The 22767-nt window shown below is 44.5% G+C and overlaps 1 protein-coding gene across 1 annotated transcript in view; it reads left to right on the top strand.

The window, feature by feature from the left end:
- Nucleotides 1–22767, top strand: part of C4_1HXorf65 (chromosome 4_1 CXorf65 homolog) — a 180734-nt gene that overhangs the window by 85412 nt on the left and 72555 nt on the right. The window contains exon 5 of the mRNA XM_086918286.1: nt 16659–16727. Coding sequence (XP_086774412.1) covers nt 16659–16727 — 69 coding nt within the window. The remainder of the gene's footprint in view (nt 1–16658; nt 16728–22767) is intronic.

Below are 22767 nucleotides of genomic sequence, written 5' to 3'. Positions count from 1 at the left end.
CCCACACCCCAACCACTAAGAGATCTTTTGTGTCTGTTAGGTGATCCAAAGGGAGCCATATAGGTCACGCACCCCAACCACTAAGAGATCTTTTTTGTCTCATAGGTGATCCAAAGGGAGCCATATAGGTCACACACCCCAACCACTAAGAGATCTTTTGTGTCTGTTAGGTGATCCAAAGGGAGCCATATAGGTCCCACACCCCAACCACTAAGAGATCTTTTGTGTCTGTAAGGTGATCCAAAGGGAGCCATATAGGTCCCACACCCCAACCACTAAGAGATCTTTTGTGTCTGTTAGGTGATCCAAAGGAGCCATATAGGTCCCACACCCCAACCACTAAGAGATCTTTTGTGTCTGTTAGGTGATCCAAAGGGAGCCATATAGGTCACGCACCCCAACCACTAAGAGATCTTTTTTGTCTCTTAGGTAATCCAAAGGGAGCCATATAGGTCACACACCCCAACCACTAAGAGATCTTTTTTGTCTCTTAGGTGATCCAAAGGGAGCGATATAGGTCCCACACCCCAACCACTAAGAGATCTTTTGTGTCTGTTAGGTGATCCAAAGGGAGCCATATAGGTCACACACCCAACCACTAAGAGATCTTTTGTGTCTGTTAGGTGATCCAAAGGGAGCCATATAGGTCCCACACCCCAACCACTAAGAGATCTTTTGTGTCTGTTAGGTGATCCAAAGGGAGCCATATAGGTCACACACCCAACCACTAAGAGATCTTTTGTGTCTGTAAGGTGATCCAAAGGGAGCCATATAGGTCCTCCACCCCAACCACTAAGAGATCTTTTGTGTCTGTTAGGTGATCCAAAGGGAGCCATATAGGTCCCACACCCCAACCACTAAGAGATCTTTTGTGTCTGTAAGGTGATCCAGAGGGAGCCATATAGGTCACACACCCCAACCACTAAGAGATCTTTTGTGTCTGTAAGGTGATCCAAAGGGAGCCATATAGGTCCCACGCCCCAACCACTAAGAGATCTTTTGTGTCTGTTAGGTGATCCAAAGGGAGCCATATAGGTCCCACGCCCCAACCACTAGGAGATCTTTTGTGTCTGTTAGGTGATCCAAAGGGAGCCATATAGGTCACACACCCCAACCACTAAGAGATCTTTTGTGTCTGTTAGGTGATCCAAAGGGAGCCATATAGGTCCCACACCCCAACCACTAAGAGATCTTTTGTGTCTGTAAGGTGATCCAAAGGGAGCCATATAGGTCACACACCCCAACCACTAAGAGATCTTTTGTGTCTGTAAGGTGATCCAAAGGGAGCCATATAGGTCCCACACCCCAACCACTAAGAGATCTTTTGTGTCTGTTAGGTGATCCAAAGGGAGCCATATAGGTCACGCACCCCAACCACTAAGAGATCTTTTTTGTCTCTTAGGTGATCCAAAGGGAGCCATATAGATCCTACACCCCAACCACTAAGAGATCTTTTGTGTCTGTTAGGTGATCCAAAGGGAGCCATATAGGTCCCATACCCCAACCACTAAGAGATCTTTTGTGTCTGTTAGGTGATCCAAAGGGAGCCATATAGGTCACGCACCCCAACCACTAAGAGATCTTTTTTGTCTCTTAGGTGATCCAAAGGGAGCCATATAGGTCACACACCCCAACCACTAAGAGATCTTTTGTGTCTGTTAGGTGATCCAAAGGGAGCCATATAGGTCACACACCCCAACCACTAAGAGATCTTTTGTGTCTGTTAGGTGATCCAAAGGGAGCCATATAGGTCCCACACCCCAACCACTAAGAGATCTTTTGTGTCTGTAAGGTGATCCAAAGGGAGCCATATAGGTCCCACACCCCAACCACTAAGAGATCTTTTGTGTCTGTTAGGTGATCCAAAGGAGCCATATAGGTCCCACACCCCAACCACTAAGAGATCTTTTGTGTCTGTTAGGTGATCCAAAGGGAGCCATATAGGTCACGCACCCCAACCACTAAGAGATCTTTTTTGTCTCTTAGGTAATCCAAAGGGAGCCATATAGGTCACACACCCCAACCACTAAGAGATCTTTTTTGTCTCTTAGGTGATCCAAAGGGAGCCATATAGGTCCCACACCCCAACCACTAAGAGATCTTTTGTGTCTGTTAGGTGATCCAAAGGGAGCCATATAGGTCACACACCCAACCACTAAGAGATCTTTTGTGTCTGTTAGGTGATCCAAAGGGAGCCATATAGGTCCCACACCCCAACCACTAAGAGATCTTTTGTGTCTGTTAGGTGATCCAAAGGGAGCCATATAGGTCACACACCCAACCACTAAGAGATCTTTTGTGTCTGTAAGGTGATCCAAAGGGAGCCATATAGGTCCTCCACCCCAACCACTAAGAGATCTTTTGTGTCTGTTAGGTGATCCAAAGGGAGCCATATAGGTCCCACACCCCAACCACTAAGAGATCTTTTGTGTCTGTAAGGTGATCCAGAGGGAGCCATATAGGTCACACACCCCAACCACTAAGAGATCTTTTGTGTCTGTAAGGTGATCCAAAGGGAGCCATATAGGTCCCACGCCCCAACCACTAAGAGATCTTTTGTGTCTGTTAGGTGATCCAAAGGGAGCCATATAGGTCCCACGCCCCAACCACTAGGAGATCTTTTGTGTCTGTTAGGTGATCCAAAGGGAGCCATATAGGTCACACACCCCAACCACTAAGAGATCTTTTGTGTCTGTTAGGTGATCCAAAGGGAGCCATATAGGTCCCACACCCCAACCACTAAGAGATCTTTTGTGTCTGTAAGGTGATCCAAAGGGAGCCATATAGGTCACACACCCCAACCACTAAGAGATCTTTTGTGTCTGTAAGGTGATCCAAAGGGAGCCATATAGGTCCCACACCCCAACCACTAAGAGATCTTTTGTGTCTGTTAGGTGATCCAAAGGGAGCCATATAGGTCACGCACCCCAACCACTAAGAGATCTTTTTTGTCTCTTAGGTGATCCAAAGGGAGCCATATAGATCCTACACCCCAACCACTAAGAGATCTTTTGTGTCTGTTAGGTGATCCAAAGGGAGCCATATAGGTCCCATACCCCAACCACTAAGAGATCTTTTGTGTCTGTTAGGTGATCCAAAGGGAGCCATATAGGTCACGCACCCCAACCACTAAGAGATCTTTTTTGTCTCTTAGGTGATCCAAAGGGAGCCATATAGGTCACACACCCCAACCACTAAGAGATCTTTTGTGTCTGTTAGGTGATCCAAAGGGAGCCATATAGGTCACACACCCCAACCACTAAGAGATCTTTTGTGTCTGTTAGGTGATCCAAAGGGAGCCATATAGGTCCCACACCCCAACCACTAAGAGATCTTTTGTGTCTGTAAGGTGATCCAAAGGGAGCCATATAGGTCCCACACCCCAACCACTAAGAGATCTTTTGTGTCTGTTAGGTGATCCAAAGGAGCCATATAGGTCCCACACCCCAACCACTAAGAGATCTTTTGTGTCTGTTAGGTGATCCAAAGGGAGCCATATAGGTCACGCACCCCAACCACTAAGAGATCTTTTTTGTCTCTTAGGTAATCCAAAGGGAGCCATATAGGTCACACACCCCAACCACTAAGAGATCTTTTGTGTCTGTTAGGTGATCCAAAGGGAGCCATATAGGTCCCACACCCCAACCACTAAGAGATCGTTTGTGTCTGTAAGGTGATCCAGAGGGAGCCATATAGGTCACACACCCCAACCACTAAGAGATCTTTTGTGTCTGTAAGGTGATCCAAAGGGAGCCATATAGGTCCCACGCCCCAACCACTAAGAGATCTTTTGTGTCTGTTAGGTGATCCAAAGGGAGCCATATAGGTCCCACGCCCCAACCACTAAGAGATCTTTTGTGTCTGTTAGGTGATCCAAAGGGAGCCATATAGGTCACACACCCCAACCACTAAGAGATCTTTTGTGTCTGTTAGGTGATCCAAAGGGAGCCATATAGGTCCCACACCCCAACCACTAAGAGATCTTTTGTGTCTGTAAGGTGATCCAAAGGGAGCCATATAGGTCACACACCCCAACCACTAAGAGATCTTTTGTGTCTGTAAGGTGATCCAAAGGGAGCCATATAGGTCCCACACCCCAACCACTAAGAGATCTTTTGTGTCTGTTAGGTGATCCAAAGGGAGCCATATAGGTCACGCACCCCAACCACTAAGAGATCTTTTTTGTCTCTTAGGTGATCCAAAGGGAGCCATATAGGTCACGCACCCCAACCACTAAGAGATCTTTTGTGTCTGTAAGGTGATCCAAAGGGAGCCATATAGGTCACACACCCATACCACTAAGAGGTCTTTTGTGTCTGTAAGGTGATCCAAAGGGAGCCATATAGGTCACACACCCATACCACTAAGAGATCTTTTCTGTCTGTTAGGTGATTCAAAGGGATCCATATAGGCCACACACCCAACCACTAAGAGACGCTTTGTGTCTCTTAAGTGATTTGCAAGGAGCTAGGTAGGTCACACACCCAACCATAAAGCGATTCGCAAGGAGCCAGGTCGTGGATTGGGTGTTTTTTTTCACCACCTGGAATGAACGCTCAGCGTGTTATCTGAAATAACAAAATACACTCTGAGAGGCAGGGATAGAGCCAGGAGTTGCACTTTATTCAAACAAGCAAATAACAAATGTCAAAGACACATTATTAATCAAGAACAAACGCGTGCAATCTTACAAATATTGAATAACAGCAATTCAAAGAGCGAGAGAGAGAGAAATTGAATTTCAAAATGCAATGAGGCAGTATAACCCTATCTATTGCTAAATCAATCAATAAATCAATCGACTGGCTGGGAGCACCTCGCCGTGGATTATACTGCATGAGGTGATCAATGAGCTGGTCAGTGGACAGGTCTTTTATACAGTTTTAGGGCCTGATTCACAGAACTAACTTAAGTCTCCTAACTTTACTACTCCTAAACTGAGAAAAATCCTGACTTTAAGACTTTCGGTATTCACAGAAGGCATTTAGGAGTCCTAACTTCTGTGAATACCAAAATGAGTAAGTGCCTTCTGTGAATACCAAAATGAGTAAGAGCCTTCTGTGAATACCGAAATGAGTAAGTGCCTTCTGTGAATACCGAAATGAGTAAGTGCCTTCTGTGAATACAAAAATGAGTAAGTGCCTTCTGTGAATACCAAAAGGAGTAAGTGCCTTCTGTGAATACCAAAATGAGTAAGAGCCTTCTGTGAATACCGAAATGAGTAAGTGCCTTCTGTGAATACCAAAATGAGTAAGAGCCTTCTGTGAATACCGAAATGAGTAAGTGCCTTCTGTGAATACCGAAATGAGTAAGTGCCTTCTGTGAATACCGAAATGAGTTAGTGCCTTCTGTGAATACCAAAATGAGTAAGTGCCTTCTGTGAATACCGAAATGAGTAAGTGCCTTCTGTGAATACCAAAAGGAGTAAGTGCCTTCTGTGAATACCAAAATGGTAGTAAGTTTAGGATTTTGTCTTAAGTTAGTTCTGTGAATTGGGCCTCCTATGAGGAACTGGTGACTGAAGAATCAAAACATTAGCAGGTGTTTGACCGCAGAATATTACAAAAGCTAGACATTTAATTAAAAACAATTTGCGTCACTTCTTGGAAAGTTAAGAATGCAGGACTTACATAAAGGTACAAAGTTTATCAAAAGGGTATGGTTTATATTCAGCCATATCATTGTCTTAAGTTTCAAAAGCTACCAAAACATCAGGTGAGAAGTTGCGGTTAGCCCCCACTTCTGCTCTTATCCCAACTACTACTGCTCGATGACAGATGCAACCTGTTATTTCTTCATCATCATGATGTTCATTAAGATGTGCACGTAGGGGACTGGGGTTCGGGACATGTTTGTCAGAAAGGCAATGACTGGAGGTTAGTGGCCTTTACAGGAGAGATATATCTACGGCTACAGAAAGCATGAGGCCTACTGCCTCTGTGGACGCTCAAGGCAGTGTAGACAACCGAGAATGACCCTTTCATATGAGCTTGTGGGGACATTTGAGACTGTCATGCTCCAAAAGTAGACAGAATGGGCGTGGAGTGCTATATTGTAAAACTAGACCCTGCTTCATTGGTCACACATCCAACCACTAAGAAATCTTTTGTGTCTCTTAGGTAATTCACTAGGAGCCAGGTAGGTCACACATCCAACCACTAAAAGATCTAGTGTGTCTGTCAAGTGATTAATGGGGAGTCAGGTAGGTCACACCACCAACCACTAAGAGATCTTTTGTGTCTCTTACGTGATTTGCACGGAGCCAAGTAGGTCACACAGCAAGGCACTAAGAGATCTTTTGTGTCTGTTAGGTGATTCGCAGTGAACCCAGATAGTTCACACGCAGCTCCGTGTGTGCTCAGGGGTGTCCTCAACTGTTCACAAAATAAAAAAATATTGAAAGATTAATAAAGTAAACAGAGAATTGTAAAATGACACGTTTTAAAACATAAAGGTCCTGATTACGATGTCGGTCGGAGTATCTTCTTCCTGACTGACATCACTGAGAATTGGAAACCGGTTGACCTCAGGTGGCTGTTCCGACCACATTAGTTGATTGCAAACTCCCACCTCTGAACGGGAGCTTGTGCGGCGGGCGGACACAGCCGGCAGCACAAGCGCCCATTGAGAAGTGGGAGTTTGTGAGCATCAGAAATTAAACTAAAATTTGAAAAGGGCTAACCTGTATGTATATTCTGTACTTTGGTGTATTCTGTGTAGAGAGTGGGAATACTGAAGTCCTACGCTTTCTCTACTGTTGCACATACTGGGATGGGGGTTAGTAAATTAAATCCCTCTGAAGTCCAACGCTTTTCCTACTTTTGCACAGATTGGAGGTGGAATAAAAAAATATCTCCCCTCCTCAGTCCAATACTTTCCCTACTGTTGACTTATCTGGAGTGGGACTAGTAAATTTAAACCCTCTGAAAGCCTACGCTTTCCCTCTGTTGCATAAACGTGCGTGGAAACAGTATGTGTATTATTCCGAAACACCAATACATTTCCTAATATTGTTCAAGTATATATATTATTATTATTTGTTTATTTTTTAATGTTATATTATTATTTTTTACATATATTTGTTTCTTTATGGTTTTCAAACATTTTTTGTAAACATATATTTTGGGGATTTTAAATTTGATATATTTAATTTATGTGGTATTTTTTTTAATTGCAATTAATTTGTTAATATTTTTATGTTTAATATATATGTGTGTGTGTCTGTGCTTTTTATAGTAGTAGTAAGTGCCCAGTTTGCGGAATTATAGACCACTAAGACTCCAAAAATGAAATCTCAACAAGGTACGGTGATCATAGACGCGTGCCCTGAGCTGCAATAGGTCTTAGATAGTAAGCGGCTGTTTGATACTTTGGAGGGTGGCCCAATGCCCATCAGAGTGGCGAAGGTCATCTCCTCTTCCACCCAGGCTAGACTGCCGCCCTCCAAATTAAAAGATCACCAACAAACCTACGTTATGTTATGTTATAGGGATTTGTAGAGCGCATGGCTGCCCAAAAGCTTCCCAGCCCTAAGCATAAAATATGGAACAGACTGCAGGAGAGGAGATTAGCAGAACTGGTGGAACAACCAGGTCTTCAGATTTTTTCTGAAGGTCGATTCTGTGACTAGGACTCTGAGCTCCTGAGGTAGTGAATTCCATAGCTTCGGTGCCAGATGGGAAAAAGACCTTCCACCCTGTCTGGTTCTTTTTATTCTGGTTGTTTTAAATAGGCGCTCAGTGCGGGATCTAGGACGTCTGTTAGGAGATATAGGCCCACCCGCTTTCGGAGTTTGCAAGGTCCCTTGTTATTTATGGCTCCTGCGGTGATCTTTGTGCCTTTACCAGAGTCGCTGTCATAGTGGCTCCTGTGAAGGCACAAACAGTTTCCTGCTTGTCTGCCATGTTTTTGATGGCCGCACACAGAACTTTTTTGTTTTTCAGAAACAAACTCACAAAGCAGGAGCAAAAGTTTGTTTCTGAAGAACAAAAAAGTAATAAACCCCACACTCTGGGAGTCTTCACCCTGGGAAGTCAGTATTTGTTCTGTTTGTGACAGACATAAAAAAAGAACAATAGACTGTCTGCTGCTCTAAGTTGGGGGTGTGGTTTGCTGCTCTTACTCAGTCGGGCTCTAGGAGTATGTTTTCCGATGGCAGGGCCAGCACGGGTGCCACCATCGGAAAACGGATGGACTGCCAACTCCTACTTGAGCTGGTGCACGAGGGTCTGGAGACATGTTTGTGATGGAGTACCCTGTCTGCCAAACTGGAAGTCCGGCCCTGAGACTGGTCTATTCACTGATGTTATATCACAGTTTTGCTCATTGTCAGCAGATAAACATAACAGATAACAACGGTTCCCCTTTCAAGACCTTAACTTCTTTGCCACTGTAAAGCTAAGAGGATGGGGCCACATTCTATTATCTAGGCATTTCTCTGGGCATTGCCCCTGATGTCTGGGGGGGGGTGGGGGGTGTCAGTGCTTTACCAGTGGGCGGGAGTGGAGGTGAATGTGTTTATTTCTTGTTGGTTTAGAACTTGACAAGTGTGCTGCAGTGGCTTTAGTAGGAAGGACGGATTCCAGGTGCATGGAGGGAGTGAAGAGAACATACAGGTGTATCTCAGATGAGGCAAAGGTTAATGCATTATGAAGGACTTGGGAAGAGTTGGGTAAGAGGTGCAGATGAAGATGGAAACGACAGCTCTAGTTTTGATGAATTCCGTATTTATTTATTTTCCAGTATTTGTAAAGCGCAACACTCATGGGATATCACGGCGCTATAAAACGAGGGAGACTGCTGAGGGCTATGCTGGGGGATTAATTTTTGGGGAAGAGGTTAGTTTTTAATTTTTGGCGGAACTGAAGGTAGTTTATGGTGTGTCTGAGGTCTACAGGTAGATCATTCCACCTTTTGGCTGCCAGATATGAGAAGGCGCGTCCGCCTGTTCTTGCTTTGTGGATGCGCTTAGGTTTGGCCAGAGCTGAGTGATTCGATCTTAGGTTCCTGTTGGGAACGTAGAAGTCAATTTTCCCTTGGAGAATTGTGGGGCCAGTTTTATGAAGAGCTCTGTGCGCATGGCAGAGTATTTTGAAAGTAGCCCTCTGGCGCATCGGTAGCCAGTGAAGTTTCCTGAGGCATGCGGATGCTGAGTCTCGCTTGCCTTTGTTGCAGACCAGTTTGGCCGCCTGATTTTGTAGGACCTGTAGGCGGGAGAAGAGTTGTTCGTTCATCCCTTCGAATAATGCGTTGCCATAGTCTAGGCGGCTGAACAGTAGGGCTTGAGTGACTGTGCGTCGACAGTCCAGGGGTATCCAAGGAAAGATTTTTGCCAGAAGTTTGAGTATTGCAAAGCCCTTGCCCCAGAGTGATCGTATGTGGTCCTTCATGGACAGGGCGTCGTCCATGATGATGCCTAGATATCTGGCGTGCTGTTTTGGGGTGGGGGCTGATCCCAGTTAGGGTGGCCACCATGTGGCGTTCCATGTAAGTTTTGCTCCTCCGAACAGTAGTATCTCCGATTTGCCGGCATTTAGTTTTAAGCAGTGGTTGTGCATCCATTGGGCCATTTCAGAGAGACAGCTGTGTAGCTTTTTCTTTGTTGTCTCCGGCCCTTCATCCATTGTCACCATCAAACTATAGAGTCCCCCAGTGACAAAAAGAAATATGATAGTTAGATGTCATGGTGTGTTATGTTAAAGGGATCTGTAGAGCGCTTGAAAACCCACAGGTGTGTTGGCGCTAAGCTCACTCTTACTCAACTAGGAATGACCCTATTAGTTTTTTTAAAAAACAAGTCTTAAACTCCTTTCTGATCGAAGTCAGGGAGGGTGAAGCCCTAATATATGAATGAAGGTCATTCCAAAATGTGTTCCTTCCTGTGACAAAACTCCTACCACCAAAGTTAGTCCTGTGAAATCTGGGACCCAGCATCTTCTTAGCCCCAGATGAGCGCAGGAGTTTACTGTTTTCGTACTAGTTAAGGTCTAAGAAACGCAGAACATGCATCATGTAGGGCCTTGTGGGCTATACAAAGGGGCTTGCATTTAAGAATGCTTCTGACTGGCAACCATCTTGTAGATTTCCAGGGAAACTGATTGAAATTTAGGCAGACTCAAGAACAGCCTCAGTCTTTCCTGAGATCAGCTTAAGGCAATGTTTATTCATCCATAGACTGATCGCCCACATACAGTCATGGAGCCGGGTGGAGATATTGGAGTCATTGATGTAGGCTGAGATGACAAAGTTGGACTGAGCGAGGACCCCTGAGGGACCCCGCAAGGAAGAGAGAAAGGGGTGAAGACATATTGGTCCAGGGCAACCATTTGAACTCTGTCAGAAAGGAATTAGGACATCAGAGCCAGGCCCTTTGAGCGAGAGCATCAGTGTCATCTGCATAGAGATGGTAGGAGAAACCAAATGCTGAGATGATATCGCATGGGGAGGTGGCAAGGGAACAGATGAGGGCTGTAGACTGCGCCCTGACCACCACAACAGGTAGTGGAGTGGGTGGGGCTTGTGCTGAGTCCCAGGCTACTAGAAAGAGCAGTCAGAGAGGCAGGAAGATAGCCGATTGAGAGCTACAATAGTAATGCAGATGAGCAGGGCTTAAGTTGAACTGGTGGCTTCAGGTGCTCCGCACGCGCACTTATTGGTCAACACCAGAACATGTGACAGTCTGCCACAAGATGGCGCTGTCTGACTAATTTAGAAATGACTACACCAACAGTTAATTAGTAATTCAATATAGATTAAGATATGACTTTCACCTGCCACCCAAGCCATTCGTATTGCTCTGGGGCCTGGAATAGTCTGAATTGTCCCACTTGTATGAGTGTGAGGGTTAGTAGTTGTGTTGTTACTATCTCTGGCAGCATGGCAGGGGCAATTGGTGGTGCCAGCTGCAGTGGCCTCCTGGCATGGCCCTGGCACTTATGGTTTTTACAAATGAAGCACTGGATGAGAGTATTGAGAGAGGCAATGGAGAGGTTAACTGAGATGGAGCTAATGGAGAGATCAAGAGCTTTGAAGGTCTCAGGCTGGAAGGATCAGACTGTGGGAATGAAAGATTTGCAGATTTCACATCTGGGAAGAGCTCGGTAGCAGAAATTGTGTTCAGTTGTGAGAGGAGCCATTAAACATTGTGGTAATGTGAAATAATGCAAAGGTTTGGTAGTACTTTAAGAGGGCATAAAAACAATGTCATGTGCTATTGCAAGCAGATATAAACTGGGAAGAGAAGTATCTGAAATAGAAGTCTGTGTGACGTGTGTGCTTCACGAATATACGTGCAGTTCAAAGGGAGGCGAAGAGGTGGGCAGGACGCCGCTTTGGCATTATCACGGGCCACGTATGACTAGCGTCCGTGCTGCGAAGCACCTACTGTGCACAGTATGAGAGCATGTGTGGGGGGTCCAGTCCCTTCGTTGAGAGGGTAGTAATTCCAGTCTTTTCCTGGATGGTTGAAAAAAAACATCAATGAAGAGGAAAGTTTTCAGTTTCTATTTTAAATTTGCCAAGTTGAGTTATCTTTTCTTCCCTGACCAAGATTCAGCTCCCACCATGTCTTTTCACGTTGAGTTGGTCTCACCGAGCAGATGATGCTTGCAGAAGCTGAGGTTTCTCCTCTGTGTGGTTTGCAAACAAGGAATGGTGATATTTGGGGTCAGTTCCCAACTAAGGGGTTCATTAGTATGGCATACCAGTGGGAAATGGGACCGCCCGCTAAGGGTGCGGCGGTCCCGCACATCCCATTAGGATGCTCCCGCCATACTGGTGGTTGCTGCCAAAAATGCATGTTGTGCTTTTCAATGCACAACGTGATGGGCACCGCGCGCCCATAAAACCTACCAAGCACTGGTGTGGTCCTTGACTTGTTTTCACAAGACTGCCACCAACAGATATGTTGCACATTGACTTCTACCTGTCTTCCCATTCAGTATTTATGTGGCACCCGAAGACCTGAACATCAGATTCAATGGACAAGAAAAGACCAGGACACAGAAGACCCTCTGCGCGAGAACTGGAGCCCTACAGCAGAAGAAAAAGGTGCCAAACCCTGCCTGCTGGTTTCAGGACCGACAATTGCTGCTTGCTGTGTCGGCCCTAATCTGAAAGGACTCTATGAACCCGGAGCACCTCCAGCCTTCAGGAAATCGCCAAGAAGCTCCCTTGGAGTGAAGGTATCACTCCCCTGCACTCCACAGGCACCAATCCCGTGTAGTGTGGTTTGTTGACATGCTGCTTCCCGATGACCTTGACACAGCACCAAAGGAAGAAAAGGTACTGAAGCTCCAGAAGATCAGATTTGTCTCCACACCAATTTTGGAGACACTAGGACCTACCGGAGCCGTGGCGTACCAATAAGCGGCTACTGGACCCCCAACGGCAAACACCAAGTAGAAGAGTCCACACCAGACTCCCAAAGCACCAGAAGTAAGCACCCATTGAGGGACATAGAGACACCCGAGACCCGCTTCCTGAGTGGCCCAGCTGTCTCAATATCGCCTCTCCAAGTTGCCTGCTCCTGACCACGAGGACCTCAAGACGTACGACGCCCGGCTGACCTGTTTGCTCTGCACCCTGCCCCACTGGCCCCAGCACTGACTTCCCAGATGCACACCTCTGGTCCCCAAGCCATTGTGACCTCCTTCCACTAAGGAGACCCACCAGACTTACCTATAAGGGCTCCAGTTCAGGGTATTTTCAAGTGGCACCCTTCGTCTTTGCGCACCAGATTCCAAGACCATCCGCACTCTGCTCCCGGCCAATCTGGGGCGCTCCCGAACTTCCCCTGCTGGAAATTTGGACCTGGTCCTGACATTGACATAAAACACGAAGGTGAACTTCATGAAAGCATTGCATGATGTTATAGGATTTTTTTCAGCTTTACCCCCATTATTTCCTATGGTTTGTATTTGCGCACAAAAGTAATATCTTTTCCGAACTTTGCAAATTCGTAACTCTGAAAGTACCTACCTTAGAACTGTGTTCTTGATCTATAATATTTTTATAAATTGTTCTGAGGATATATTCTTGAGTGTGTGTCTCATGTATTGCCTCTGGGGAGTATAACAGATGCTTAGTGTAGGAAAGTGCCCCTTTGTGCATGGTCAGTTTATGCCTGACACTGGATGAACTTTGACTTGGTGTGTCCTGGGTCCCTGCCAATCAGGTTCCCAGGGATTGCATTCTTTCCCAAAGATGTACCTTTGTAACCAGAATTGGCACATCTCTGGCCACAGGTAAGCCTGATGTAAAAGTACCAAGGGTACCAAGGGCACTGTGTCCAGGGAAGGCCTCTAAGGGCTGCAGCACCTATTGTTCCACCCTTAGAGGCTCTATACCTTAACACCGACACACTGTCACTGCAGGAAGCATGTTTTAGTGAAGAGAAAAGTGAAGAGTCAACATGGCACACATCCCTGTGTGCCATGCCTACAATCCACTGCCTTAGCATAGGTCAGCCAATCCTCTAGCTGGATACTCTATGCTACTGGTGAGGATACAGTGGAATGAGCCCTGTACCCCTACAGTGTCTAAGTCCATTATTAGACATTGTAAGTGCAGTAAAGCCATAGAGAGTAGATGGTCTAGGAATTGGTCATTACAATTCCACAGCTCCATAATGACTACACTGTAAACTGGGAAGTTTGGTAGTAATCTTCTCAGCTGATTAAACCCACACTGATGCCAGTGTGGGATTTAATGTAAAAGGCACTCAGAGTGCATTTTAGAGATGCCCCCTGAAAAACGACCAGCCCTGGTGTGGTTCCTGAATGGCTTCACGCCATTTGCCACCACTAGCCAGGTTTTTAGATCCCTGGATAGAGAACCTCCGCTCCCTAGGTCCGGAAACAAAGCCCATCCTGGGCAGAGGTGTCATGCCTCTTCCACCAGGATGGGATGGGTCCATGAACGGCAAGCTTCAAAGGCCTGCCGCCTTTGTAAGCTATCCCTGCCTGTTGCTGCCCCCAGCAAATGGCTCCCACCGGTTCTGACCCACACTTTGGGCAGCAGAATAGGTGGGAAAACTGAGTTAGGAAGAGAGATGTGCCCACCTTTGCCAACGCCACGCCTCAGGTGCGGGAGGCGAGGTGAAACACACATCTTAGTCCCCTCCACCTTGAAGATGAGGAGACCCAGCCAATTGGGAAGAGGGCCATGCCCCTCCCGCTGGAGGGTGGCATAATAGAGGGTGTACTCACCCAAAGGAAGGGACCCATTGGTCCCAACCTGCACACCCTTGTAACGCATCTAAATTTGGTATTTATTGGCAAGCCTGAACCTTGTCCCCGCAGATTCGAGGAAGAAAGAAGGACCGAAGAGCTGTGCTGACCCAGGAAGAAGAGGACACCATCTGCTTTGGCTCCAGCCCTATCGGCTTGTCCCGACTCTGATCTGACTAGAGCAGAATCCCCAGTGTATCTAGCAGCTAGTAACCCCCCAGAGCCTGGAGGACCTCCCTGCATTCACCTTAAAGACTCTGTCTCCCATGAACACTAGACTTGATCAACAAAGACTTCTAACACAGAACTCGAATCATAGCGGCTCTGCGGTTCTGCTCCAATCTTCAGCGGCTCCCACGGCCCGAGTACAAGTGCCCAACACCACGAGGAGGTCTCCCTAGTGAGCCTGACTTGGCATCTGGTGATCCCCGACCTACTATGAGTTTCAAGCCGACACGTGCAGCCTCAACCTGAAGGGTCCCCCCGACCAGTGCTGGTAAGAAGAACCAACTCCAAAAGACACCCCTGCACCCGACGCTCTACGGCCTTGGGTGGCCCAACCAACGGTGTCCAGGCATCCCCAAAGAGCCAAACTTACCTCTCCTGCTGGTGGTCGTCTTCAGGAAGCCTCCTTTCCCATGCCAGCAGCCTTTTCTTGGTACCGGAGATCTCCATTGCAACCCACAAGGCTCCTGACGTGTTCTTGACACTCTGCATCGGCCCGCCCGTGCCGCTGGTGGTGCAGCTCCTGTGCGGATTGTTTGCCCCTGCAGGGATGATCCTACACCCAGGAGCTTTGCTCCCACACCCGAGTGGCCTGTTCGTTAGCAGCCCCTGACCGAAGGCCATGTTAGCTCAATTGGCTAACATTGGGCCCCTGCACTCTGCAGTTGGCCACCCAGTGCCCCTGGTGGTGCTATTTGTGTGCCTAACTGGACCTTGGGGAACCCTGGTCCTAACCGCCAAAAGTTGTACTTTCAGGTTGATTACTTACCCGTAAACCTTTAACACTCTTTTCCCCCATAAGAACCAATGTTACGAATTTCTGTTCCTAAAAATGTGTTGACCTGTGTTTTCTATGAAAAAAAAGTAACTGTGTTTTAAACTCAAAAAAGCCTTACTTACCTCGTATTGTAGGATCCACGGTGTGGTATCTAAGTATATGACCAATAGTAGTCAATACAAACATCTAACAATTTCAAATCCATTTCCAACTGCATTTCCTTGTAAAGTTTACCATGGCAAGTACATGTTACCTACCTGTGCCAAGTCCTGCTTGGATCTAGAAATAACACATGAGTAAACCTTTTTTATAACTACCAAACTGGTCTGGATTCTGTCTGAGTTTGTGTATCAGTCCTTGAGTGAGTGAATACAATAAATGCTTAACACACCCTCAGGATAGGCCTAACTGCTCGCCCACACGACCACAAAGAGGGCTGTTAGTGGCTATTTAATTTAGCCTCTGCTATACCTCTGGGGACTCCCAGGGCTCTGTGCACACTATACCTTACTTTGGTATAGTATAAAAAGAGACAGCTTCCTACACTTAGCACCACCCCTGATAAGCCGAACTGCTCTCCCCCCTACCACAAAAAGAGCATTAGAATCATCTGCTTCTACCTCTGTTTACCATTTGGGTATTCACTGGACTCTCTGCACAGTGCTTCTTTTTAGGACACTATGTATAGAGCCAGCGTCCTACAAGCAGTCTGTCCACGTGGAATCTCTGTGCACGCACGGTATCCATATCCAGGTGCAGGCAGACTGTATTCTTTGTCCTTACCACAGTGTATGGGAATTTACAACACAAGACAGGACTTGGGGTCTGATTTTGATCTTGCCGGACGGATTACTCCGTCACACCGGGGCTAAATATCCCGACCGCCGATATATAAATCTCATTATATCTTGTGGGATTTATATTTAAGCAGACGGAATATCCCTCACCGTTGTGATGGAGTAACCCATCCGCCAAGATCTAGGCCAGGCCCTTAGTCTTATCTGTGTCTTCCATTTACCAACAACACATAGGGCGCAGACCCACTCTTGACCCTTCAGCTTTGTGACAACTCTCTTAGCTTTCCTGTGGTCTCAGTTACTGCACCCCCTACAGTCAGACCTTGAAGGTCATGGCCGTAAAGGGGTACCCCTCCTGTGCACACATGCTATCTAGTGGTTCAGTGTAGACACCCTCTGTGAGCATCAGGGCATGAAATCTTGTGTTTACCTCCTCTGCCCTTCAGGTATGGGTAGTACCACCACTGTATTATAGATGGCTCTCCAGGTGTGGGTAGGTATGGGTGGTACCACCACTGTATTATAGATGGCCCTCCAATCTGAACATATCTCGTGTTGCTCTTCTCGCACTGATTTCAGTGTATTAAAACTGGATTTAATATGTGTTCTTTTGTTTTCTCACTTCATTAGGGACACTCACTGAGAAAGCCTTCCACCAGATCCTCCCGATGTTGGCCACCCCAAGTCAGGAGCTCCAGGGTATGGTACCTTAATCACTTCAATAAAGTGCCATTGCTTAGGGCAGGTCAGAAGTGGATGAGTAGCGTCGCCTTGAGACCCCCACGGGTGTATTGCAGCACTTTATAAACGTTTGATTGATTGAATGATTGAGTGGTGGGTGCCGTAGACACCACTCCGCCACCATCGGTAGACTCTTAGGATAGGCCCCAAACTGCTGCTAGACACAGGGTGTTTTGGGGGAGCCTGGACAGAGGGTAGGAGAGGGCTTCAAGCAGGACTCTGATCCAGCGGCTTACCAGCAACAGGTAATCTAACACCTCATACTCACCTGGGTCCATAAATTAATTCACAACAAACTGGCAATAACCACTTGGGTCATGTTTTATAATTTATTACCATATCAAGATTAGTTATCTTTGGTTCCTAACTAATCTTTCACTGATCAAAAAGTTCTTTCCTCTGGTCAATGGACCATTAGTTGAACTAGTTGATGGTGAAATTATATACATTCAATCTATTTGCATACTGGAAATGATCACACAGTCAGGAAATATGTTAAATCCTAATCTTAGATTAATTTAATGTGAACCACTTACAAAGTACAGAACAGGCTCTGTTTCTCATAGGAAGGAAAATTCAATCTCTCAATTAAATGCATTCATTTATCCTTTGCAATGACACTGCATAGAAGGGAGAAGATAGAGAGAAAAGTACATAAGCGCATACACAGATATAATTATAATTACCTAGTAAGGTTTGAAATCCAACTCCCTGGCCTAGGATCTGGGAAGGGTCCCCAGGAAAGATCTGGTAAACAAAGGCTTAGAACAGGAATCAGGACAGGACAAATGACATCTCTATCACCGACGCTTGCGTAGCACCCCTCTCTGACACTCTCTTCCTCCTCGAGATTCTTCTGCGATCTTCTTCTAAATAAATGAGTTTAAGGTAAATGGTTCTAAATTCGATTCTTCTTCAGCATCTCTCATCACTCCGACAGCATCCCGGGATCATGCTTCAGCATCTCCGTCTCCTGACTAACTAAGAAGTACCTCAATTATACTCCTCTGTATCCCTGTAACATCCATTAATGTTTCAAACTTACAAAAATACCAACTTTGATTGGACAGGCAAGAGGAGGAGATTATCACACCATGCTTATTTTCAAATACACTCTTTCAGGGCCAGACGTAGGTAACTTCAATTTAGCGAGTCCTTAATAGCGATTTTAACCGAATCGCTATTAAGGTCTCGCTAAATTGAATGTAGATAGGAATCGCCAAAATATTAGCGATTCTTTAACATTCCTTAATAACGAATCTGTAATTGAGATTCGTTATTAAGGAATACCTAGCCATTCATTCCTATGGGCTAGGAGGCCCATAGGAATGAATGGGAAGATATTCACTATTAGCGATTCGGTATTACTGAATCACTAATAGCGGGAGCTATTTCAATGGTGCCAGACTGTCCAAAAGTGCTTTTTTAAAGGAAATCGCTACTTACCGCCAACTTAAAGTTGGTGGTAATTAGCGATTCCTTAAGGCAGAAGTGCAGTGTTTTTAGTGCTACGTACATTGCATTTAAGGAATCAGTATTTACGATTCCTTAAATGCAAGAGCAAAATAAGGAATCGCTTTTTTGCGATTCCTTATTTTGCAAGTAGGTTTCAACTCACCTACATTGCACTCAGCTAAATACTGGTCGGTAAGGCAGTAATTCTGCGAATTTCTGCGTTACCGTTCGGCATTTGGCCACCTACATCTGGTGCTCAGTTCTTTGTTTTAAATCCCACCCCTTAATTCTTTATTCAAACTTTGTTTCTCACCCGCATTCACATCATAATTGTCAAAAATTATAATAGTTCACATGTTCCTATCTGTGTCAATGGACTGTTGTTCCGTTTCTCAGAAAAAGTATCCCTTCTTAAACTTGGACGGTGTTCAAGATGACATCGCTTCTTCCAGCTCGATTGTACTACACATGTGCAGCAAAACGGGAGGCAACAGACTATTGTCCATGTAAAAGACCCATAATAAGCACTACTGAGATAGTCAAAAAGACAAATATTAAAATAAAAAATAAATGGTTTCTTTTTACCACCTATCTCTACTTTAATCCCATTTACTTGTTAATGCTCTCCCCGCGTTAGCATTAGTAAAATAGCTGGTTTTACTTTTCATCAAGCAGTGGCAAGCATGTGAGTTTCAAAGCAGCCATTTTAATGGCAACTGCGCAAGCGCAAGAATTTCCCTCCAAGCGACAGCACGTCATATACTACGTAGGTGCAGTAGACGCATGCGCACTAAAGTTTTTCAGTTGGCGGCCATTTTAGAATCTCACTCAAGTTACTTATTAGTAAAACACATATGCAAGCTTCACTTTCTTTTGTATTTTTCTGTTGTGCATATTAATTTTCACAATACAGGTTTAGAACTGGGTTAGAAGTTATAAGAGAGGATCTTTTCTCTGAGTCCTTGCTCCATCAATCCCCTCTCTGATGGCATTTTAAAGCCATCACAAAATTACCCATCCCTAATCAGATGCCATGCTTTAGCATTTTTCGCCTTCTTTCCCTTCTTTGTTCTTGCCCTCATCTTTATTATTTAATCCTTTCATTCACTCATATAGCTTTCCTTTCATTTCCTCTAACTGTATCTCTTCATAATTTCTTTTGGTTCCTTTTCCATTTATTTCATATCTCCTTCTTCTCAGTTTATTAGTACAACACTTGCACCGTATTACTATCGATAAAACTATTATTGCTATACCTACTAAAGGTAAAACTACTTGTCCTAAGAAACTCTTCCCTATATTGGAAAACCGGGCCCCTACTGAAGAAATACTTTTTGTTAGTCTTTCCCATACATTATCAACCTCCAGTGGTTTAAATACTTCTTGGATTTTTGTAATATTCTTTAATTTCTGTGCTTTTATCCGGAATGTAAGTGCAACAATATTGCACTTTCAACATTTTACAGACTCTGCCCTCTTTGGCCAATAGTATATCAAGCGCAAGTCGATTCTACAAAACCATAGACCTAATTGCAACTATTTCTATATTAATCATCAAGAAACCTCCAGCAATATCAGTCGAAATACGATCAACTAATGTTGACAATTGACTGCTTCTGTGTGAACATAATACTACTCCCACTGAAGGTATCAATGCACTAAATATGTCTACTATTATTTCTGAAAAACTAGCTCTCTTTCTTCGTGTTTGTTCATTAGCGTTTTCATTGCTTCTAGTGATTCTCTTTACATGATATCTTTTTGGAAAAACTATTCCAAAAAAGCAACTCCCATACCACCGGAACCAATACATTTGTTATTGTGTTCTGTCTTTAATCTATAAAGGCATATTTTCCCTGTGTTCACAAAATCTAGGGCCATCTCAGCATGATCTTTGCCAGCTGATGGCCACGATGGAATAGGATGTCTCAGTTCAGTAGCTTTTCTTTGGAAAACTTGCCTTCTCTCTTCAACTAAATTCAAAAAACACTTTCTCTTCTTCACGTAATGAACAAGTTAGGTTGTCTTTATGTGTCTTTTCTATACCTAATGACTTCATTGTTAAGAAAAATTACCCTTAAACTGTGCATCTAAACTACTACATACTGGATTCATATTCTCTGGAATAGGTATTGCTGTAAATGCTACATCTATATTAGAATAATAATATTGTAGTTTTCCTGTTCTATAAAATAAGCTTGACATTACACTACAAGAAATTCCATATGTTAATGGTAAATGATGGTACGTTACCCCCTCTGCTGCTGAGGCAGGTAATTTCATACAAACATGACTGTCACTAATCTCCATGGTGTCTACATACTGAAACAACAACTTTGTAAAAACGTTTAAAGAGGTGTCGTTATCTGTTACTGTTTGATGGAAATCTATCTCATCTGATGCTTCTAATTCTACTCTGTCTCCTTTCATGTTAGCCGTCTTTTCATTAATGTTAGTGTCATTCTTTTTGTCTATTATCATAAGATAAGGAACTGCTATTGTTAAAAATACCCATACTAAATTCACTAGTAATAAACTACATATGCAAGCCCTACAACATTTCTTTATACAACTTCGCTTTGGTCTTTCTGCAACCCTGGTCTCAGCCATTTTGACCTAAGAAGATTACTCGTTTTTCATTTAGTTATGAATCAGAATCTTTTGAGTACTTCAAGGAGGCCTCACTTCCCCTTCGTCAATCTTTTCTGCATGTACTTCTTCATCAGATTCATCATTTAAGTCTAAATTCTAAAATTCCTCCAAGATCACATAGGTCCACTCATGTCCCTTGAACTTATTGTTCAATACCTTTAATCTTGGACTTCTATGGATGCTTTTTGCATTTGACTGCTCAGACTGAGTTTGACTTGTAACCTTATTCATTTGTTCCGGGTCTTCATTTGTTTTTCTCAAATGATATTTTAACCTTTTGATTCCACCTGGTCAATTATCACCTTTTCTGACCCTTTTAACTTGCACTGCACTTTCACCTTCTTAGTCTCTTTCAAGAGCTCTTTTATTCGCGTTATGTTGTGGCACAAATTTATTTTCTTCGTCTTCAGAGTTTCTCTCTACCTTTCTTGTTCAGTTCTTGTCTGTGTGGCTTTTTCTGCCTGAACCCGTTCTTCTTCTTGTAACTGGTCCTGTTCAGGTCTTACTACAGTTGCGTCTTCAGTCGCCTGAACGTGTTCTTTTGTACCTGTCTGTCCCTGCTCAGGTCTTTCGGTTGATCTATGCCCCTTAGTATGCTCTTCTGTCCCTATCTGGTCCTGCTCAGAGTCTCCAGTTTCTTTGTTCAATTCTTCCTGAGCATGTTCGTCTATACATGTCTGGTCCTCACTATTCTCCTGTTTCTCTAGTCTTGTTCTAATCCATGTTTTGATAAAGACCTCAGATATGTCAACCACTGGTATCCAGTCCTCCTGACTTGTGCTCCGTTGTTCTTTGTCAATCTCCCTAGAGTCTCTTACTCCAGATTCTTCGATTGCACAACCTTCAGCAGGCTCAACTATTTGAGTCAGTTGTGGTCTTTCTTCATCAGGGGCTGGCACACTTTTGGTATGACTGGCATGAATCCAGTTTGGAAAACCTGCATACCTCCCTGCTGTGGTGTGACCTGTAGGAACTGGGGTCACCAGTTCCCCGGGGGTAGCCTGGCACGAGCAGGTAGGCACCCGAAAGCTCAGGTGTTAAGTGACTACACAGCACCCTCATCCACCGAGACAATAAACGCACACGCAATGACTGGGACCACACCAGTGAGTTTGATTTAAAACAATAAGTTTTTATATAGGCTTGAAATCAAGGCAATCAATGTTCGCAGTAGCAAAAACTCTTTGGCGTATTTCATTGAGGGGAAGTAAAGGGAGCAATTAATCAGTCAGGACATAAAGAACTCAGGAGTACATTTCATCAGAACATTTCAGTAACGCCTGTATCAACAACCATTGCATCAGGTAAGTGTAAAAACATTTCCCTTGTTAGCAGGGAACCTCTCGGCATCAGGTCTAAGCATTTAATTAATTAGGCATCACCATACATTTCAGGAAGCCCGCCCCTGCAAGGAATTGACTAGAAAGACATTCAAATAACATTTCCCTTAGCAGGAATAGCGTCTCCTCCTGTCAAGCATTAAGTCAGTATCTCCTTAGGCCAGAACAAACCCTTTTCTTAAACCGGAATAAACATTTCATCCGAAAATCAGCATATTATCAGGCCGGGTGAGTCATGGCATTAAGCAGGGATAAAGACTTCCTCATGCCAGGATAACCATCTCCCTAATCAAGAAGAACATTTCATTAGGTAAACATGCCCATTTCATTATGGAAGGTGACCATACATAAGGATTAAATGAGTATTTCATTAATACAAGATAAACACTGCATCAGGCAACAAGGAGTATTGCATTAGGCCTGAACATTCCATTAAGGATGGGGCCACAATTCATTAGGCAGTAATAACCATGGCATCAAGCCGAGGGGAGTATCTCATTACACAGGAGGAAACCATGCATAAGGCTCAAATGAGTAATTAACTTTACCCC

This window comes from Lissotriton vulgaris, chromosome 4_1 (assembly GCF_964263255.1).
Source record: "Lissotriton vulgaris chromosome 4_1, aLisVul1.2, whole genome shotgun sequence".
Lineage (NCBI taxonomy): Eukaryota > Metazoa > Chordata > Amphibia > Caudata > Salamandridae > Lissotriton > Lissotriton vulgaris.
This window is presented reverse-complemented; position numbering and strand designations above follow the sequence as displayed.